At 38.2% G+C, this 19,252-nt stretch overlaps 1 protein-coding gene across 1 annotated transcript; it reads left to right on the top strand.

Annotated features, from left to right (window-relative positions):
* The first annotated feature begins 221 nt into the window (after positions 1-221).
* On the top strand, positions 222-18,907 carry LOC135476164 (vacuolar protein sorting-associated protein 33A-like). Its single transcript, XM_064756091.1, has 16 exons — positions 222-323; positions 1,562-1,627; positions 2,485-2,612; positions 3,035-3,119; positions 3,461-3,565; positions 4,116-4,232; positions 4,760-4,934; positions 6,007-6,206; positions 7,300-7,390; positions 10,199-10,273; positions 13,472-13,551; positions 14,103-14,189; positions 14,554-14,685; positions 15,944-16,112; positions 17,380-17,502; positions 18,246-18,907. Exons 1-16 carry the CDS (start codon positions 222-224, stop codon positions 18,347-18,349), a joined length of 1,839 nt encoding a protein of 612 aa, XP_064612161.1. The 3' UTR covers positions 18,350-18,907.
* The last annotated feature ends 345 nt before the right edge of the window (positions 18,908-19,252 follow it).

Raw genomic sequence — 19,252 nt, 5'->3', positions numbered from 1 at the left:
GGTGTGGGGAGGGGAGCAATCGTTTTCATTTGAATCACACCAGGAGGATTATACAAACAAAGAAACAAACATTCGCTTCAAGACCGGGACATTTCTTTCGTCACATATTTTTGAACAAATTTTACAGAAATTGTTGCAAGGACGCAAATGAAGCTAGTAATCCCAACAGTCAAAATTATAAGCAACAGCTGCTCAAATTCTACTTCCGTTAACTTGTCAAAATGGCAGCCCACTTGTCAAGTGGGAAAGTGAATCTAGGCTTATTGCGAGATTTCTACAGAAAGGAATTTCTAGATTGTCTGGATAAATGCATGGGAACAAAGGTATTCAAAGCAGTTGTCACTCTTGGTGTTTAGTGGATTCAGTGTCAATAGATCTCGCACAGCGACGGCTATTCCGCAAGGAGGTGTGTCTTTACAACAACAACAATACCGACTGCACAAGGGAGATACTCCAGTCCTTTCAGATTCTTTTTTAGAAGTTGGGAATAGCACAGAGAGATTCTTATGGATGGACAACTTGGTTTATTTTCGCGTGTAACGTTGCAACGTAGAAACTAGCATTGTTATCAGATTATAACAATACTAGTTTCATTATGGCAACGTGATCCCAGACACCTGTATTAAGACTAGTTTGATTTTTAGTTACAGGTACACCTCAGGACATGCAAATTCACATATAACCCCAAGATATCATTCTAAAATATCACATCGTCGCCTTTGTGTCAGAATGTGTGTATCACATGACTCATGCTGGCAGTGCAGAAAAGAGAAAGGAAACACACACGGTACTTTAAGATTCAGAGTTTGTCAAATGATAATGGTCCACCAATGGAGTAGTCAGCTTGACATCTCATGAGATGGCAGCCAGCAGAACTTTCAAATAGGATGTGTGCTCAGGCGACTCCTGTCAGTGTAAATAAGTGATCTTAGCATGTGAATTTCAGACTATGTTGTCCTCAAAGAAAAAGAAGTTGTGTATGCCAGTATATACCTTGATCCATTTGTATTGTTCTTGGCAATTACTCATTTACTGGACTGCATGGGTGGCCTAATGGTTGGAACGTTTGCCTCAACATCTGGTACACCTTCGATCAAGCCCTGGTCAGGTCATAACAAAGACTTTAAAATACTGGAAGGCTAAGCTAGAAAACAGGTCTGGCTGGGCATTTGTCAGTATAATGTGACTGGGTGTAGTATAATAATTGAACAGTTGTAACTTTACTAGCCAATAGAACACTGTGTCTATCTGTGGTTCTGTTCTGTGGTATCTGTGACAGTTCATAAAATGGATATCGCTGACACATCTGCATATCAAAAGTGTTGGATTGTTTGAAATGTGGTTTTAAAAAATTTAATCATTATAGATCAAGGAATTGTATATACTGTTATGTATGTACTTTCCTGATGGTTTGTCCTACTTATAATTTACAATTTGCTTTCCTTAATGACTCCATTCTGAATTGAAATGTTATTATTAACATTATGCTACATACACATCATTATCTGAGTACATGTAAACCTCCAATCAAATAAGTAAATAAGTACTGTTTTCTTTTCAGGCCTTAGTTTGGGATGATCAGTTGACTGGACCTTTCGGTTTAATAGCAGAATACTCACTTCTGAAGGTTAAGTTCTTTCTTTTTTTTTTGCTCTTGCTTTTTCTGCGTATTAAATTTTCGCAGATTCCAACAATTTGTTTCATGTTTCCTCATTATTACTGGTATGACTCTGAAGAATTGTACATGTAAGTTGCACCACAAAAAAGGAAAGTGAATTTGGTGATTCTGTTTATAAATTATGTCATAAAATTTTTGTGAAATTCTAGTGACTTTATATTATGTAATTGATAGGTGGTGAAGATATTACCGCATAATGCAGTATCTCAGAAAGGCTGTTAAGGCTCTCTGCTTTTTGTCAAATTTTGCATGTAAATGTTATGGCTAATTTGTACTTTTTATCAAAATTTTGTTGCAACAGTATTGAGGAGACAAATTATTTCATTTAATTTTTTTCCCTGATAATTTACACATACATGTATATGTTATATTTCCTGATGTAACTGCAACTTTCAGTGCAATTTATGCACATTTTTATTTGATTCTGGAGAAAAATCTACATTGCTTGGATTGCCAGTGTCCTTACTCCACAAATGCTGTGAGTTTAAGTCTGGCTCATGCTGGCTCCCTTTCCTGCCGTAAGTGGGAATGTCTGCCAGGAACCTGCGGATGGTTGTGGGTTTTCTCTGGGCTCTGCTCGGTTTCCTCCCACCATAATGCTGGCCGCTGTCGTATAAATGAAATATTCTTGAGTACGGCGTAAAACACCAATCAAATAAATAAATAAATGAATACTCCACAAAAACTATAATTTTATCAGTCAAAACGGAATAATACATTCAGAATATGCTTGAATAAACACCTTGCAAACATGCGAAAAGGTGGGAAAATTACAGTAATAATATTGTAAAGTGATTGCTTTGTAGGAGCATGAAGTGGAGAAGATGTTCCCGTTACAGGGGACAGCCCTTCCTCCTAGCAATGTCCATAACATCATCTTTGTGAGCCGCCCCCGGCTAGAGCTGATGGATCAAGTTGCTCAGAGTGTTCTACAGTAAGTGAACCATTAGTTCTTCACCTTGTCATTCCAAAATAATAATTTTTTTCATATAACACCCATGTTCTGTTGTGACTATTCTTGTCATTCGGCTTTGATCATAGCAGAAAGATATTTGTTCATTGCTCATTGTAATAATGTGTATATGGTTATCACTTTGCAAATACACATAAAGAATTCGACATGTCATTCTCACATCAGGTAGGAGTCAAGTTCAAATCTTGTTTCTGTCATATTGTCATTGTTATTATTTTTTTTTTAAATTATTATATATTTTTTTGTTGAAAAATTAAAATCTTCAAATCTGCTATATTATGTCACTGAAATATCTTTGAATATTATGTTGATGTCACAAAAAGATAATTACGGGGCATATGACTATCTATGGTGTAATATTATTTTCCATCTTTTTGGTTCAGGGAAGAGCAGAAAGGCGGCTTCAGGAAAGATTTCCACATAATATTTGTACCAAGAAAGAGTTTGCTCTGTGAAAAACGATTGAAAGTAAGGAAATAACTTATCACCCAACTCAGATAGTACATGTATATTCTGCCTTTGCTTTAAGTCTTTGAACCTCTATAAGCATCTTTGTCTGTACTATGAATTTGTACTCTAAACTAACAGATCACTGCTTTCTTTTGCCGTAAAAATTTGCAGGCACTTTTTGATAGCAATCAATAGGTGACATGACTGATATTACAAGAGTTGTGGTCCTTGGTCTGCCCCTCAGTGATGCATTACATTTTCTTGCCCTCAGAAACAAGTACTTACCTTGTAGTATTTGTCAGTTGTTGATGGATCTCAACACTCTTCTATAAACTAAAGAAATCACCCCAATCTTGCAGGAAGCTGGTGTCTATGGAACGTTTGCCAATGTTGAAGAGTTCAATCTAGAGTTAATTCCCTTTGATAACGACCTTCTGTCCATGGAAATGAAGGAGTCTTTTAGGGTGAGTAGAATTTAATTTTTTGTTTTGAAAAGGCAAAACTGCAAACATGAACAGGTTAGACAAATACATCAGTTATTATGTTATGGGATGTTTTAAAAATTTTCTGCCAGTTTGAAATTTGACACTTGTGACTGTGAGTCACGGGCTTTGTCAGACATCTGACATGGGGAAGTGGTTTTCTCTAAGCTGTGCCTACTTTTCCCCATCCATAATCCACGCCACTGCCATGATATTGCGAATGTTCTTAAGTATATCATAAAATTTGTGATCAACTAAAAAAATATATCAATCCTAGATGGGGCTGCAACAATATTGTATCTGGAGCATGAAGATAACATTGGGTATAATTGAATACTGACTTTTCCAGTAATAAATAAATTGCAAAGCAGCAATGCTGGTTGTTTTAGATACTGTGTAGCATTAAGTTATGAATCTGAATACATGTGTTTTCAATAGTATGTTTCAAATGTGTATATGTACGTTATAAATGCCGCCATTGATTATACTGACTGTTTTTAATTTGTATACTGATGTAAATCATGCATTTCAGGAGTGCTACTTGGAGAATGATCATACCACAATGTTCTACGCAGCGCGATCATTAATGACGTTACAAGCTCTGTATGGGACCATCCCAAACATCCATGGGAAGGGGGATTGCGCTAGGGTAAGGCGTGATCCAGTCTGAGTTTCGCCTTATTCCGTGAAGCCTTGCAGACCAAGTCCTATAAATTTCAGTAAAATGCAAAGCATATGGACACAAGTGTGGAAATTGGACTATATCTGTCTGAATGTCTAAATTTCAGTTTAATTTTTGACTCCTTATTTTCAGAAATGTAACTTACTAATTGGGTTGTGACTTGGATTAAAATTAAATACTGAGAATGTAGTTCATGCAGATGACTGCATAAAGTGCTGTTTTAAATTTCAATGTCAATATTGATTTTCAAAATTAACTAATTAATTGACCTATCAAAGGTTAGCCTAACACTCCCAACCTCATCTTTTAATCTGATGTCATTACTACTACCTAGCCAAGTTTTAAACAAACAGATGATTATGGTATTCATGGTACATCAGAAATAATTCAACCACATCATAGCACTGTCAGAATCATGACCCAGACATCAGGGCCTTCTGCTGTGTGGATTACGTAATTTAAATATTGCAACTTCAGGTTTTGCACTGTTGCAGCAAGTAGTTGACATGATGTTACGCATGCGCCGGGAGATGGCGGGCAGAGAGCCCCAGATTCCTCCGCAGATTGACAACCTGCTGATCCTGGACAGAAACGTTGACCTCTTGACCCCTCTCCTTTCACAGCTCACCTATGAGGGCTTGATAGATGAAATCTTCGGGCTTAGCAATAGTAGGTAACTCCAAGATATGAGCTCTAGCTCACCTTGATGCTTAGATGTATTATTCCCCTACTCATCTGTTTTTCTAGAAACAGTTTTCCAGATGTTTTTTCATCGTGGTTTATCATACTTTTTTGAAACTTGGTACACGGTTTCAACAAGACAAGTTTCAGATTAGTTCTGAGTTTCATGTGGTATCATCTATGGTTTCGAAAAATTTATGGCCGTCTTTGGCCCATTGTGAACTTAGATGTGCACACGTACATGTAGGTATGTGACAGCTGACACCTGTAGAGGACATGTAGGTATATGACGGCTAACACATGTAGAGGACATGTAGGTATGTGACGGCTGACACCTGTAGAGGACATGTAGGTATGTGACGGCTTACACAATGTAGAGGACATGTAGGTATGTGATGGCTCACACCTATAAAGGACATGTAGGTATGTGACGACTCACACCTGTAGAGGACATGTAGGTATGTGACGGCTCACCCCTGTAGAGGACATGTAGGTATGTGACAGCTCACACCCGTAGAGGACATTTTAAGTATGTGCGACACACCTGTAGAGGACATGTAAGTATGTGACGACTCACACCTGTAGAGGACGTGTAAGTATGTGACGGCTCACATCTGTAGAGGACATTTTGCAATACTTCCATTGCAAAGTGCTTATTGCTGAAAGAGTATTTACTGGCCAAGTGACCTGGAGAACATCCAAAATGACAGACCAGGGACTGGCTGAATTAGTACAGCATGAAGTCCAAAGATTTCATAAAGTCGTGCACATTTTAATATCCAGAGGTTTGTCAGGCACCTGTTGGTTAGTGGATTTTCATAAGATTGTGCAGATCTGGAAGTCCAGAGATTTGTCAGGTACCTGTTGGTCCCATAACACTCTGCATGGCTTCCTTCACATGTTACTTGAGCAACAGATACCTCCATAAATGATTGAAACAACATGTAATCTGGGTTCATTAGTGATAATACTGTTTTTTAAGAAACCATGTTCCGAATGATATCTTCTAGTGAATTGAAGTGTTTTATGGGATACATTCATTTTTTTGTCTGTTCAACAGCTAGTGTTAAATTACCACCAGAAAAGTTCAACAGGAGTAATCAGAAGGAAGGAGGTGTAACCCCTGAAGTATCAACTGAACCCAAGAAATTCATATTGAATTCCTCTGATGAACTGTACGCTGATTTAAGAGATAAGAACTTTAATGCTGTTGGAGCCGTTGTCAGTAAGAAAGCCAAAGCCATCACAGCTCAGTTCGATGTAAGTGTGTTCTATTTTATACATAGGAAGTGTTCAGAAGTCAAATGCCAAGTTTTGTTCTCAGTCATAAGAATACTGATTACTGTTTCTGGAGTGAAGAATTTGCTTTCAATTTGGGCCTCTTGCGCAATGCCATTGTGGGCTAAGTTGATTGTAACTACTATGGCAGGGCCTCCGTGGCTCAGTTGGTTAGCGCGCTAATGCAGCGTAATGACCCAGAAGTCTCTCACCAATGCGGTCGATGTGAGTTCAAGTCTAGCTCATGCTGGCTTCCTCTCCGGCCGTACATGGGAAGGTCTGGCAGCAACCTGCGGATGATTGTGGGTTTCCCCCAGGCTGTGCCCAATTTCCACCCACCATAATGCTGGCCGCCGTCGTATAAGTGAAATATTCTTGAGTACGGCATAAAACACCAATCAAATAAATAAATAAATAAACTACCATGGCAACTCATTTTAAAGACAGAGAAAAACACTAAGGAAACACAAAATGAAATATGTATGAGATGAAAGACTATTAAGCAAGAGATATAATGGTTTATATCCAGTTTTCTAGCCCATGACCAAATGTCACAGGCTCAAATCCAGCTTTTGCTGATTTTGTTTAAGTTTCGTTATTCTTGTTTAAGTCAAACAAATTTAAATTTCTATTTTACAGCCAGAATAAAACTTTTTTCAGGGTTGAGGTATGAACGAAAGAGAAGAAAAAAATTCATCTAAATTGTGGAAAATTGTGGCTATTCTGGGCAGTTTTTCTTTTACAGACATGTCTGATCGGAAAGCCTTGAAAAACCTGAAATCATAGAAACACGAACATTGAGCAAATAATAAGGCTTGTTTCAGTTCTGAAAACAAAAAATAAAATTGATCTTGTCTTTGGTCACAGCCAAAAAAAAAAAAGAAGGAATTCCAGGATAAGAAAAATCCCTATGTAACACCAGTCAAATAAATAAATTATATCTAAAAAATTATATAGAAGTTGAAATAGAAGTAATGCATTTCTTACAGAAAGTCTTGTGGAAGTGGAAAAGTATCCTTCTTTATTCTTACTTTTTTTTATGCTTCACTTGTAATTTTTATTGCCGCTGGTTTAGGAACGCCACACAGCCAAGACTGTTAGCGAGATGAAGACATTTGTATCCAAGTTACCACACCTGCAGGGGGCCAGGCAGTCACTGGCAACACGTATGTATTGTAATATAGCAATACTTCCGTGCATACACATCCATCAAGCATTTTGATTAATATATCTGATTTATTTTACTCATTCGTCAACTTTGTAGCCAAGTCAGTCCATCATATTGTCTCTTATCAGAATGTCTTGCAGACCAATTCATGTATAGTCATACAATTTTGTGAACTTATTTGTGTTAGGTCCTGTAGGCAGCCAATCAAAAATTAGCTTTGTAGAATATAGAGGATATTGCACAGTGAAGGTTAAATACCATAAATATCGTTTGATTGAGAGGTGGAAAGGTGGAGAGGTTATCATTTCTACATTTCATGAAAACAATATTTATGGTATTCAACCTTCACTGTGCAATATTCTGTTTATTATTTATATCCTGACATTTTCTCTACATGTATATAAATGCGTATCAGTTTATCAGTTGCATCCGTTAAAAAAATAAGCAATGTGCCATCTGTGTCGTATTTCTGATTCTATTCATACGCGCTGCAATTTCGTTCACGTCTGCACTCACAAAACCTTTCTACAGTTTTAAATGCTGTCTGTTTTTAATTATACATCCTACAAGGGTGCTTATTGCTAATGCAATATAGGTATTTAAGTAAATTAAGCACATGAAGAATTTCTACCTCTTTTTTTTTTGGCGAACTATATAATGCACGAAAGTGCACGGCCTTGTGATGCGGTCCATGAAAATTCCACGGCAGACATGAAATCCTGACATGAATGTACCAGATGGCATGTTCAAATGTAGTTCCGGTCCACTGTGGGTCATGGGTCAAGGTCTCCAGCAGTGTAATAGCAAAATGTAATAACAAAAGTGATATCTAACTGGTGAAGATATCATTTTTATCAGTGAAGGAAATACTGGGATTTCACTGATGTACTAATACTAAATTATTTTACCTGCTTTTGACCTACTTTCTTGTTGTCAGAATTCATATTTGGCTACATACAAGTAGCTGGAACCATTACATCTCCAAAACTGCCTAACAAATTAAGTGAAACCTCATTCATGGATTCAGGTGGGCCTCTGAGAACATACTGGGGACTAGTGGGGTTGGCACAAATGACTCTTAACCTATTTATTCAGTTCAGAGTTCATTTAACACTATAAATATTAACTATGTATTCAAGTTACCCTAATTCTTCAACCTTGTCAACAGCCTCTGCAAATAATATTTTGAAACATTCTGAGAGAAATACGGGGCGCAGTGAAATAATTGCACAGTTTATGAAGCTTACATCTTTAATGACACGAACAGATTATCTTTAGCGTCATTTCCATAATAGCTGTTTGCATAAATTCCACTGAAAAAAGTGTTTAAGTGGTTGAAAAGGTCGAAGATTTACAGTATATATTCAAAACTACAGGGCCAGATTTTGTGAAATTTCATACATTATTGAAGTTAATTACTGTTTATTTATGGATTATGATCAGCACAAATGGCCATTTTGTTAGGTTCGAATTAATATTTAAACACTGATCAAATAAACTCTTGATTGTCAGTGGGGCTTCTTGTGGTGGATAGACAGACATCAGTTTGTTTGATTTATTTATTTGATTGATGTTTTATGCCGTATTCAAGAATATTTCACTTATATGATGGTGGCCAGCATTATGGAGGGAGGAAACCAAGCTAACCCATGACCATCTGCAGATTGCTGTCAAACCTTCTCACTTACAACCGGAGAGGAAGCCAGCGTGAGATGGATTTGAACTCACAGCAACCACATTGGTGGACAGACACTGATGCAATAAATCAGATTTTAGTGCTATGTTAAGTATTAAATTGAAGCATTTTGGCCCACATATTTATGTACAGGGAACTGAGATTCGCTACCCGTGTTACAGTAACTACATGCTGGACAGGGGACTGCAGTGACTTGTTTGGGTGAACTGGTCTTAGGAGAGCCCTTGCCTGAGAAAGATATTGTGTTGTTACATTGTTATTCCCAACCTCTGCAAGAATGATTCTGTTTCAAATGATTTCCTGCTATGTTTGGTAAATTCCCTGATGGCAGTACAGCCAGCTTAGCCTATTGCTGGCACCATGGAGATTGTTCTGAGGTTGGGTTTTGTTCCACCAAGGATGGCCCAATACCAACGTGAGAGCACACCCTATTTAAAAACCTGATGCAGTTTCTGTGGCAGTGTGTTACAGCGTTGGAGATAAAAATTTTTATGAAATACCCCTCCATGGCCTTAAGTTTTGCAGACACAGTCCTGGGGCAGGTCAAACCCAAGATCTTAAAAGTGGAAGTTGTAGCTTAGTCGCTTGGTGTTTAGTATTAAGGGGATGACCCATGTCAGTATAATGGCTTGGGTGGGGTGGCTTACTTGTCTTTCGTAAGTCATCTCAATGAAGCTGAAGCAGCATTGGATTAAAGAGCGGTGCGTGCAAGAAGGAGGCACATTACGCGTACATGCACTCTAAGGACTCCTTCGCCGTCATACGACTAAAAATTGTTAGTACGACGTTATGATCTGTTATTTTTGTATTTTTCTCATTGTCACGTAGTGTCACAATGGTACAGGGGAGTTCTTGAGTTTTGTGACATCACACTAGATAGGTATAACATGGCAAAATAGCGCCACCAAATGAGTTGCTAGGTGGTGATAACCATTTCCTATTTTTTCTGCTGATATGCTCTGTAGAATTTTTTGAAATATTTTTATCACACGTCTGAAAAACTAAATTAGGAATTAATTCAGATTTAATGGTTGATTTTGTGTTCGATTTAATGTTGTGAACATTAGCTTTCATGAGTTTACACACATCGTGTTCATTTCACTGTTTCAGACACATCCATAGCAGAGCTGATAAAAGAAGTGACAAATACAGACCAGTTTATGGACACTCTGAGATGTCAACAAGGTCAGTGTTTTGGTAACTGTAATCATCGTGTGCGAATAGATCAATACACCAAATTACAATAGATCAATAGATCAATACAACAAATTACACACACAATGGTTAAAAGCACAAATCAGTCCGGACCAACCACAACAATATATATATAATTTTTATCGATCTTGATTCACACTTTATGATGTAAGATGAATGGTTTTATCAGGTCAGCAGATCGTTGTTTAGTCTACGAAATCAAATCTTCTTTGATGTTTTTGGCTTGAATAGTGTTTGTGGGCTGTTGCCCACTGAAAGTCTGACATTTTGGAGTTCATACATTATTCTGTTGTTTCACTTTGGATATGTACCATGATGACCGCAAAACATCGACCGCCCGAATAATCATCAATGGATATTCCCTCCTAGGGTGAATTTAATCTGTGCTGCCATAATATGAAAATACTGCTGGTCACTGCTCAGCTGGACATTGACTGACCTGGAGAACCTAGGTATCTAGCATAGTGATGTCAACAGTATGCAGAGAACCCGCCTTAACTGGAAAATTATATCAGTAAAACTTGTTGGGTTAAACTGTTTTCTGCCGTCCTTGGTGGTGGTGTTGCAAACTTACCATTCTAACTTCCGTGTTATTTATGATAGGTTCATTCAGTTGCAGTCATAATCTGCAGGATTCGCTGCTCTTATGGTCTACTTTCCAGACCTAGCGTTTTCCCCAAAAAGTAAGCTGGAGGTACACACCTGGTGACATTTACAACTGAGATTGTAAAATACGAAAACATTTATTTGATTTATTTGATTTATTTGATTGGTGTGTTACGCCGTACTCAAAAATATTTCGCTTATACGACGGTGGCCAGCATTATGGTGGGAGGAAACCGGGCAGAGCCCGGGGGAAACCCATGACCATCTGCAGGTTGCTGGCAGATCAAAAACATTTAGGCTTCATTCGAAAAAATATAGTCACTTGTAAATTTATGTCAATATATTGTCCTGTATTGTCCCTCCAAATTTAAAAAAAAGAAAAAAAAAAAACGGCAATGGGAGACACTCATTTGCCTTAGAACATTCACATCTTACCATTGTGGGCGCCAATAATTTGATGTGTGGAAATTAGGGTGAGGAAGTGTCAAACTGTAGCTGACAGAACGTATTCAAATATTAACAGCAGAGTTGTATTGCTATGCAAATCGCAACTTCGCACTGCGGATCAAGATCAGATAGTCTTTGAAGTTCCAAATATTGTTTGTGGGACCCATCAATCACAGCAATCACAGCAGAGACTCGATCAGACCTGTAACTGTTTGGTAACTCTTTTCAATTCTTCCCAGGGTGAATATATTAAGTCTTGCGAACATCATTAAAATACACCTAATTGTATATGACTTTGTGTTGGCTTTACTGAAATGGTTTAGAAGCAAGGTTTAGCAACAAGGTTAATCTCAAAGTCACAAGAAAATGTAGAGATTTCACTGGGCATGTTACGGTGTGTAAAATTATGAACTCCCGTCTTCTCCTGTAAATTTGGCGGGAGATCTCACTACTGTGACGACTCATTATTCCAAGGGGCGTGTCAATGAAAGTAAGTTCATCTAATTGGCCAATGTTGAATTCTGTGAGCTGTCAGTTACTTATAATGGCATTTACACACACGGGCACACAGTTCTCAGAAAAAATGAGTAGGATAGTCTTGCACTAATATAATGTTTAAAAATTGTTGCAATATGAAGCTGATATAAGGCATCAATTTCCAAACATGCGAATACAATGTTTAACTGATGCATATTTACGATCCCCGTGTTATGAAAACGGGAGTTAAAATTAACTAGAGATTGTTATAATCTACCTTTACACGAACAGAGTGAAGTGTCATATATACATTTTAACTCCAATGTCCTTTGTGTTAAAAGTTAAAACCAAAAAAATTTAACACGCAGAAGATACTTGACATAAGTACAGACCTACTTGTAAATTACCAAGAAGTTGTCAAAGGTCGTATAAAGGCATCACTTGCTTTAGCATGCATTGATCTGGTTTTCTGTCATTCCCGTCCATAGCTTTGTAAACAGAAATACTGTAAAACAGAGGAAAATGTACCCCTACAGTTTTGTCAAGCCAAGATACAAGCCATTTACATTGGGGGGCCTCTGTGGCTCAGTTGATTAGCACGCTAGCGCAGCATAATGACCCAGGAGCCTCTCACCAATGCAGTCGCTGTGAGTTCAAGCCCAGCTAATGCTGGCTTCCTCTCCGGCTGTATGTTGGAAGGTCTGCCAGCAACCTGTGGATGGTTGTGGATTTCCCCCAGCTCTGCCCGGTTTCCTCCCACCATAATGGTGGCCGCCATTGTATAAGTGAAATATTCTTGAGTACAGCGTAAAACACCAGTCAAGTAAATAAATAAATAAAATAAATTTACATTGGATTTTACTGATGTACAGGCATGTCAGTCAGCTGTCACAGCAATGTGAGAATGCGGTTTGAAAACCTGGTAGTTTCGGAAACCTTGCCAGGACTATGTCTGCTGTGTATAACTGATGGTTACCTGCGTGAAATGGCGTGAAAATAGAACTCTTCTGCAATGGAGGGACAGTTTTGATCGTAGCAAGACAACTCGTGTGCGACTTGGAAAACTTTCCAAAAATCCTTGTCAATCAGGTCTTCGTCGTTGAAATACATTTGTATGCTGATTTGTTACATTTATTTATGGGGCTGTAAATGAAAAAAACCCTTCCCCGTATCATGCATTCGCCGATACAGTGTAGCTGGTAAACTTCAGATAATCGGAGAAGCAGTGGTTAGCATGCCTGTATAAACGGGATCATGTTTGAAACAATTTTGGAATTTTCAGGTTTGTAACAAGTGTGGGTTGATACTTTGTTCCTTTTAATTCATGGATAAAAATGTAGGTGTGACTTGTCCGGAAATTTTCAAGCCTCCCTCTTAATTCCACAAATTAATAGCCTGCCTTTGTCACAGCTCAACCAGACTTGTTTTCTCTGTCAGCTGGGAAGCTCCTATTAAACCAGTCACGTTGCGGGCTCCATGGCGCAACTAACAAGTTCTTTGTTAGCCACAGTGGCTGACATTTTGGTCGAATATTTCGGGTCATTACGGTAAGCTGCAAAGCAGTATAGCAATATATAACTCTGCTTACAGGAATAATGTTTTTTTTTTTGTTTTTTTTTTTCCACAACTGTGTTTTAGAATTCATCAATGGTATAGAAACAGACAAACCCCATTCATATGTTGAGGATTGTATTGCCAAAGAAGAGTCAATAGTTAAGGTCAGTATTGTAGCCGATGATATCTAAAATTCTTCAATGACTCCTAGTGGGGGCAGACTCACTGGCATATTTTCCAAATATACCTGAAAAATTGTAAATAGATAGTCGTGTATAGATTGAACGTACAATGAATACAGTGTCTGTAATTTCCCATAAATTAGGTTTATATAGATAAGTTTTAAAGTCATTTGCATCCAAACATGTTCATATCGTAGACAGTGTTACATGTAAGTGTAGACAGTCAACTTTTGCCATGACTTTAATACCGATACCAGTGATACTGTTACTGAGTCATGTACATTTCAGCTATGAAAAGTACCTATAGTGAACTGAAAGCTTGTTAGTAGATCATCAGGGGACTAGCTGTGCAATATGGGGAGACCACAGCAGTAACACAGCACAATCAGTGGACATGGGTCTGCTTGACAGGTGATGGAATACCTGTTTAATTCAGCTATGGTAGTGGAGAATTATTTGTGGTACATGACAAACATTTTAGAATCTTATTTAGCTCTTTACATTTTACACCTGATATTTGTTTCTCATTACAGGTGCTGAGGTTAGTGTGTATACAGTCATATTGCAATAATGGGCTCAAGCCTAAAGTATTGGAATATTACAAGCGAGAAATTTTACAGGTAAGATAGATTTATTTGATGGCATCCATAGAGTGGCTATGAATGTTTGTCATTGTTTTACCTGATAGAAAGTTAATTGTTCCACATGATAAACTTTGAGCTCGTCCTTGATCTGTGGCCATTTCTTCACTTCATCTCACAACTTATACCTCTTGTGTTGCTATGTTAACTTGGCTTGTTCTGTAATATTTCACATTTTGATACAATTTAAACACATATACATGTAGTATAACTTGACTGAGTGGTTGCTTATGTCCCTTACGCCAGTGTCTCCTTCCAGAGTGATATTAAATCCCTGTTCAGAAGCAAACAGCTTTACTTCTCCAATTTCGCTGTGTTTATTTTTTGCCTCTTTTGTTTTCAGACATATGGTTTTGAGCATTTAATCACAATTATGAACCTGGAGAAGGCAGGTCTTATACGTCCCCATGGCAACAGGAGCTATCCTGTGATTAGGAAATCCCTCAAGCTCATAGTGGAGGATGTTAATGAAATGGTTGGTTTATCACAAGTAGTATTATTTACATTTTAAGCAAGAGCATGAGTGGGTGAAGCCTGAGTAAAGTACATGCAGCTTGTTAAAGGTCTGCGGGTTACCCCGAACACTCCTGTTTCCTGCACCTATAAAACTGACACGCCCCCATATAAGTGAAAAGCTCTTTGGTGTTACTATCAAATAAATTAAAATAAATTAATAAATAACTTGCTCACAGCCAGCTTGTGTGCTTTTGCCTCTCAATTCGTTCTTTTTTACTTTAGTTCTGGTCGGCCCTGGCAAAGACTTCAAACATGATAGGCTACTTGGTGTTGTGTCACTTGGCACTCAGCAGTGAGAGGTTAGAGCTGGTAGGCCCAGTGTCTGTATAACGGGTTAGGGTGGGGTGTCATGTCTGGTGTTTTTGGCAGGATACTTCAGGGGCAGCAGCATTTTTGGCGGCATGGACTCACCCTGCCATGAGTATGATGTAAATCCCCAAGCATACATAGATGTACATACATACGTCAGTTCTGGTTTATTCTGATTCCTGCATTTGACCTAAATTTTTACCCATGATTAATTTAAACATTTTACCCAATTCTGAGAGTTATATTGATCTTAAAAAGATGCCTAGAGGTTTGTTTGAATAATATTTTACGGGAAAAATTTAAGTTTCAGAACCAAAAGTAATATTTTATGACATTTATCTGCCTCTAAAAATGCTCTTTTTTTCTGGCTGCTGTAATTGTGTCCAGTGGGTTGCCCTAACATGGGCAATACTCATACCATGAAAGCCCACTGCCACAGCTGACACTAACAGACGCAGAAGTTTTACATGTATCAGCACAAAGTCAGATAATGCTTAAAGCTAATCTGAGTACACAGCTAATCTGAATACATAGCTAATCTGAATACACAGCTAATCTGGATACACAGCTAATATGAATACACAGCTAATATGAATACACAGCTAATCTGGATACACAGCTAATATGAATACACAGCTAATATGAATACACAGCTAATATGAATACACAGCTAATATGAATACACAGCTAATATGAATACACAGCTAATCTGAATACACAGCTAAAAGCAACGTACCAGGGGTACATTTATCTGGGTTCTGTTATTGCACAAAAATATTATCCATGATGTGTGTTGATGTATTTGACTAAATGAATCTCACACTGTTAGATCTACCATTACTGGGCACAACAGAAAAAAGTCGCTTCTGGCTGAATGTGTAAGAAAACTTTGAATCTCTCTCTTGCAGAACCCGAATGACATCTCGTACGTGTTCAGTGGGTTTGCTCCCCTGAGTGTGCGAATGGCCCAGTTCTTGGCACGGCCGGGATGGAGGAGCATCACAGAGGTGTTGAATTTACTCCCGGGACCAACAATTGAGGAGGTTCAGCAGATCCCAGTGGCTCTGAGAAAGAGACGTAAGCCACCACATACTCTGTCAGTTTACGTGATTCTGTCATTTCCTTTACGACCTGGGCCAGGTTTCATGAGGCTCACTTAGCTAAGTAAACACTTAACTACCGTGACAAGATATGTTGTAGAGATAGAAAGTTCACTTAGCCAAGGGCTACTTAACACTAAGTATGCTTCTTGAAACCAACCCCAGAATCATAAAACCATAAAGCCTGATTGCACTCTGCAAGACTTTCAGGAATACTGTCTAGTGTTTAGTGAGATATTATCATTTTATTTCCACTCATGACACTACATTGAAATGCATACATCATCAAACACCAATCAAATCAGTGAATGGGAACATCATTCAAGTCAGTGATTGGGAACACCAATCAAATCAGTTATTGGGAAGACCGGTCAAATCAATTATCAGTGATTGGGAACACCAATCAAATCAGTTATTGGGAACACCAGTCAAATCAATGATTGAGACAGACTTACAGCAGTGAGAGTGACTTAGTCAACCTTTATGCATAATTGCATAAAATATAATTCTGAAGCACTCTACTGCTGATTATCAGGGTAACCGGTTACTTGTTACGCAATTACACAGAAAGTCCTTTTCCAAACATGGAAAATGTTCCCCCGCCTAAAAACGAGTCAGTTTATGCAGTTTACACTTCCTATGTTCTCGAACCGGCCCCGATAGCATAGTTGGATGAGCATCTGCTTCGGGAGCAATAGATCCAGAATCAATCCTGGGTTGAGTCACACCTAAGACCTTAAAAGAGGAAGCTGTAACATCCTCGCTTGGTGTTCTGCATGAAGGGGATAGTGCAGCGGCTGGTTGACCCTTATTAGTATATTGGCTCTGGCGGGGCGGCTTACTTGCCTTCCGTAAGGCATCTCAGTGAAGCAGCACTAGATAAAAGAGCGGTGGAAATCAGTCCTGCAACAAGGAGGCACATTACATGCACTGTAAGGATTCCTTCGTCGTCATAGGACTGAAAAATTGTTAGGAACGACATTAAACCCCACGCACTCACTCACTCGCTCCTGTGTACTCGTGCTTGTGCATTAAACATGCAGGGATCGTTGAGGTATAAAGCTCACAGTTATATTCTATGTCACATAGGTATATCAGCCTATAAGATGGAAAATTAGACATGTTAGACCTTTTGGGAGGTTTTTTGAAGCAGACTGGCAGATGCTGTAATTTTCAATGAACTATAACTGGTGAGCTACATCAGGTTTCTCCTAACCCTTGTTGTTTGGTTACTCTTCTTACAGGTAGTTCCATCACTTCTTCACATTCCAGCACCTCTGAACAGAAGATCACCCTTGTGTACTTTCTGGGTGGTGTCACTTTTGCAGAGATCGCAGCTTTCAGATTTCTGAGTTTGCAGGATGATGGTATTGCACATTTATTCCTCTTTCTAATTCTCCCTCAAGTAGTCTGCATCTGTTAGGAAGAAATGAGTTATCTAGGGGGACGATGCAAAGTCATTGTGGATACAGGAATTTGTATTAGCATTGTGAGCTTGGCAGAAGGGTTTGCGTACACTTTCTACATGTGTTGATTCAGTATTATTTCAGTTCTTTGACTATAAGAAGTAAGAGTGATTGCCTTGACTTTGTGTTATGTGTTAGAACACAGGTACATGTATGGTACAAGAGTTATTGCCATGACTTTGTGTTATGTGTTAGAACACAGGTACATGTATGGTACAAGAGTTATTGCCTTGACTTTGTGTTATGTGTTAGAACACAGGTACATGTATGGTACAAGAGTTATTGCCTTGACTTTGTGTTATGTGTTAGAACACAGGTACATGTATGGTACAAGAGTTATTGCCATGACTTTGTGTTATGTGTTAGAACACAGGTACATGTATGGTACAAGAGTTATTGCCTTGACTTTGTGTTATGTGTTAGAACACAGGTACATGTATGGTACAAGAGTTATTGCCTTGACTTTGTGTTATGTGTTAGAACACAGGTACATGTATGGTACAGCCTTGCACAGCTTCTATGTTGCATAATATTTTTTACCAAGTTTCATACACACACAGTAGTTTTTTAACACAAACATTGAGTAATTAGTAGCTGTTACACCTATTTTGCCAGTGACAATTTGTTTCCTTGTTGATTTGTAGGTGGCACAGACTACATTGTGGCGACAACCAAAATTATCAACGGAACAAACTGGATTGAGTCTTGCATGGAGAAACTAGAGCCAAAGAAACTTAACCCATTCTGAGGACGTTTGCTCATAGAAACTCTTCAGTTCATAGTGCTTTTTGTGTTAGTGAAACGTCGAGGTACTACCAAAAATATAAAAGAGAAATTAAAAATTCATGACTTTATCAAAGACTGAAGTCAATTGAATAACTTTCCTGAAGTTGAATAAAACAATGAAAGAGTGACAACATTGATATTCAAAGTATAAAGGTTTGGCCCCCTGAGTATCTTTGCCTTCCAACTGGTGGGTTTGTACAGAAAAGTGGCTGTCTGTTGATACTTGATGGTGGGTAACTCTTACTGTAGTTTATCACTCTGTTGACTAAATGAAGTGGATATGTGAAAGTGTGAGCAAGCTGGATGAGAGCAATTCATTTTTGACAAAATATCATATTGTGTAATGTACAGAATCAATTGTATAGTGTATATAAAACTTTTCAGGTAGGTGTATAATATCAGTATTGTGCTTGGTGAATGAGAAGAGGTCATGGTGAGATTGGTAATTTGAAATACTGTATGTATTTGTCATCCAAAAAAGGCATTTTTATAGGCAAATAAATGTTATAAATTGTTTTCCCACTGAAATTTGCATCTTTTCTTAAGGAGATTATACCTCCAAAAAACAAAAAAAGAATCTCAAAACAGCTTTTTAAGAATCCACAGAATTCAAAAAAAGGAGAAACCCAATGAAATTTTAGATTTTGTCTGTAAATAATTTACCCATTGTACGGACGCCAGTGTATTATGGTGTCAAGTGTACGAAGGTGTCCAGGATACCGAGATGTCCAGTATAATGAAGTGTCCAGTGCACTAAGGTGGCCAGAATACTGAGGTGTCCAGTGTACTGAAGTGTGTCAAGTGTACGAAGGTGTCCAGGATATTGAGGTGGCCAGTGTACTAAGGTGTCCAGTATAATGAAGTG

Source organism: Liolophura sinensis, chromosome 10 (genome assembly GCF_032854445.1).
Source record: "Liolophura sinensis isolate JHLJ2023 chromosome 10, CUHK_Ljap_v2, whole genome shotgun sequence".
Taxonomy (NCBI): Eukaryota; Metazoa; Mollusca; class Polyplacophora; order Chitonida; family Chitonidae; genus Liolophura; species Liolophura sinensis.
This window is presented reverse-complemented; position numbering and strand designations above follow the sequence as displayed.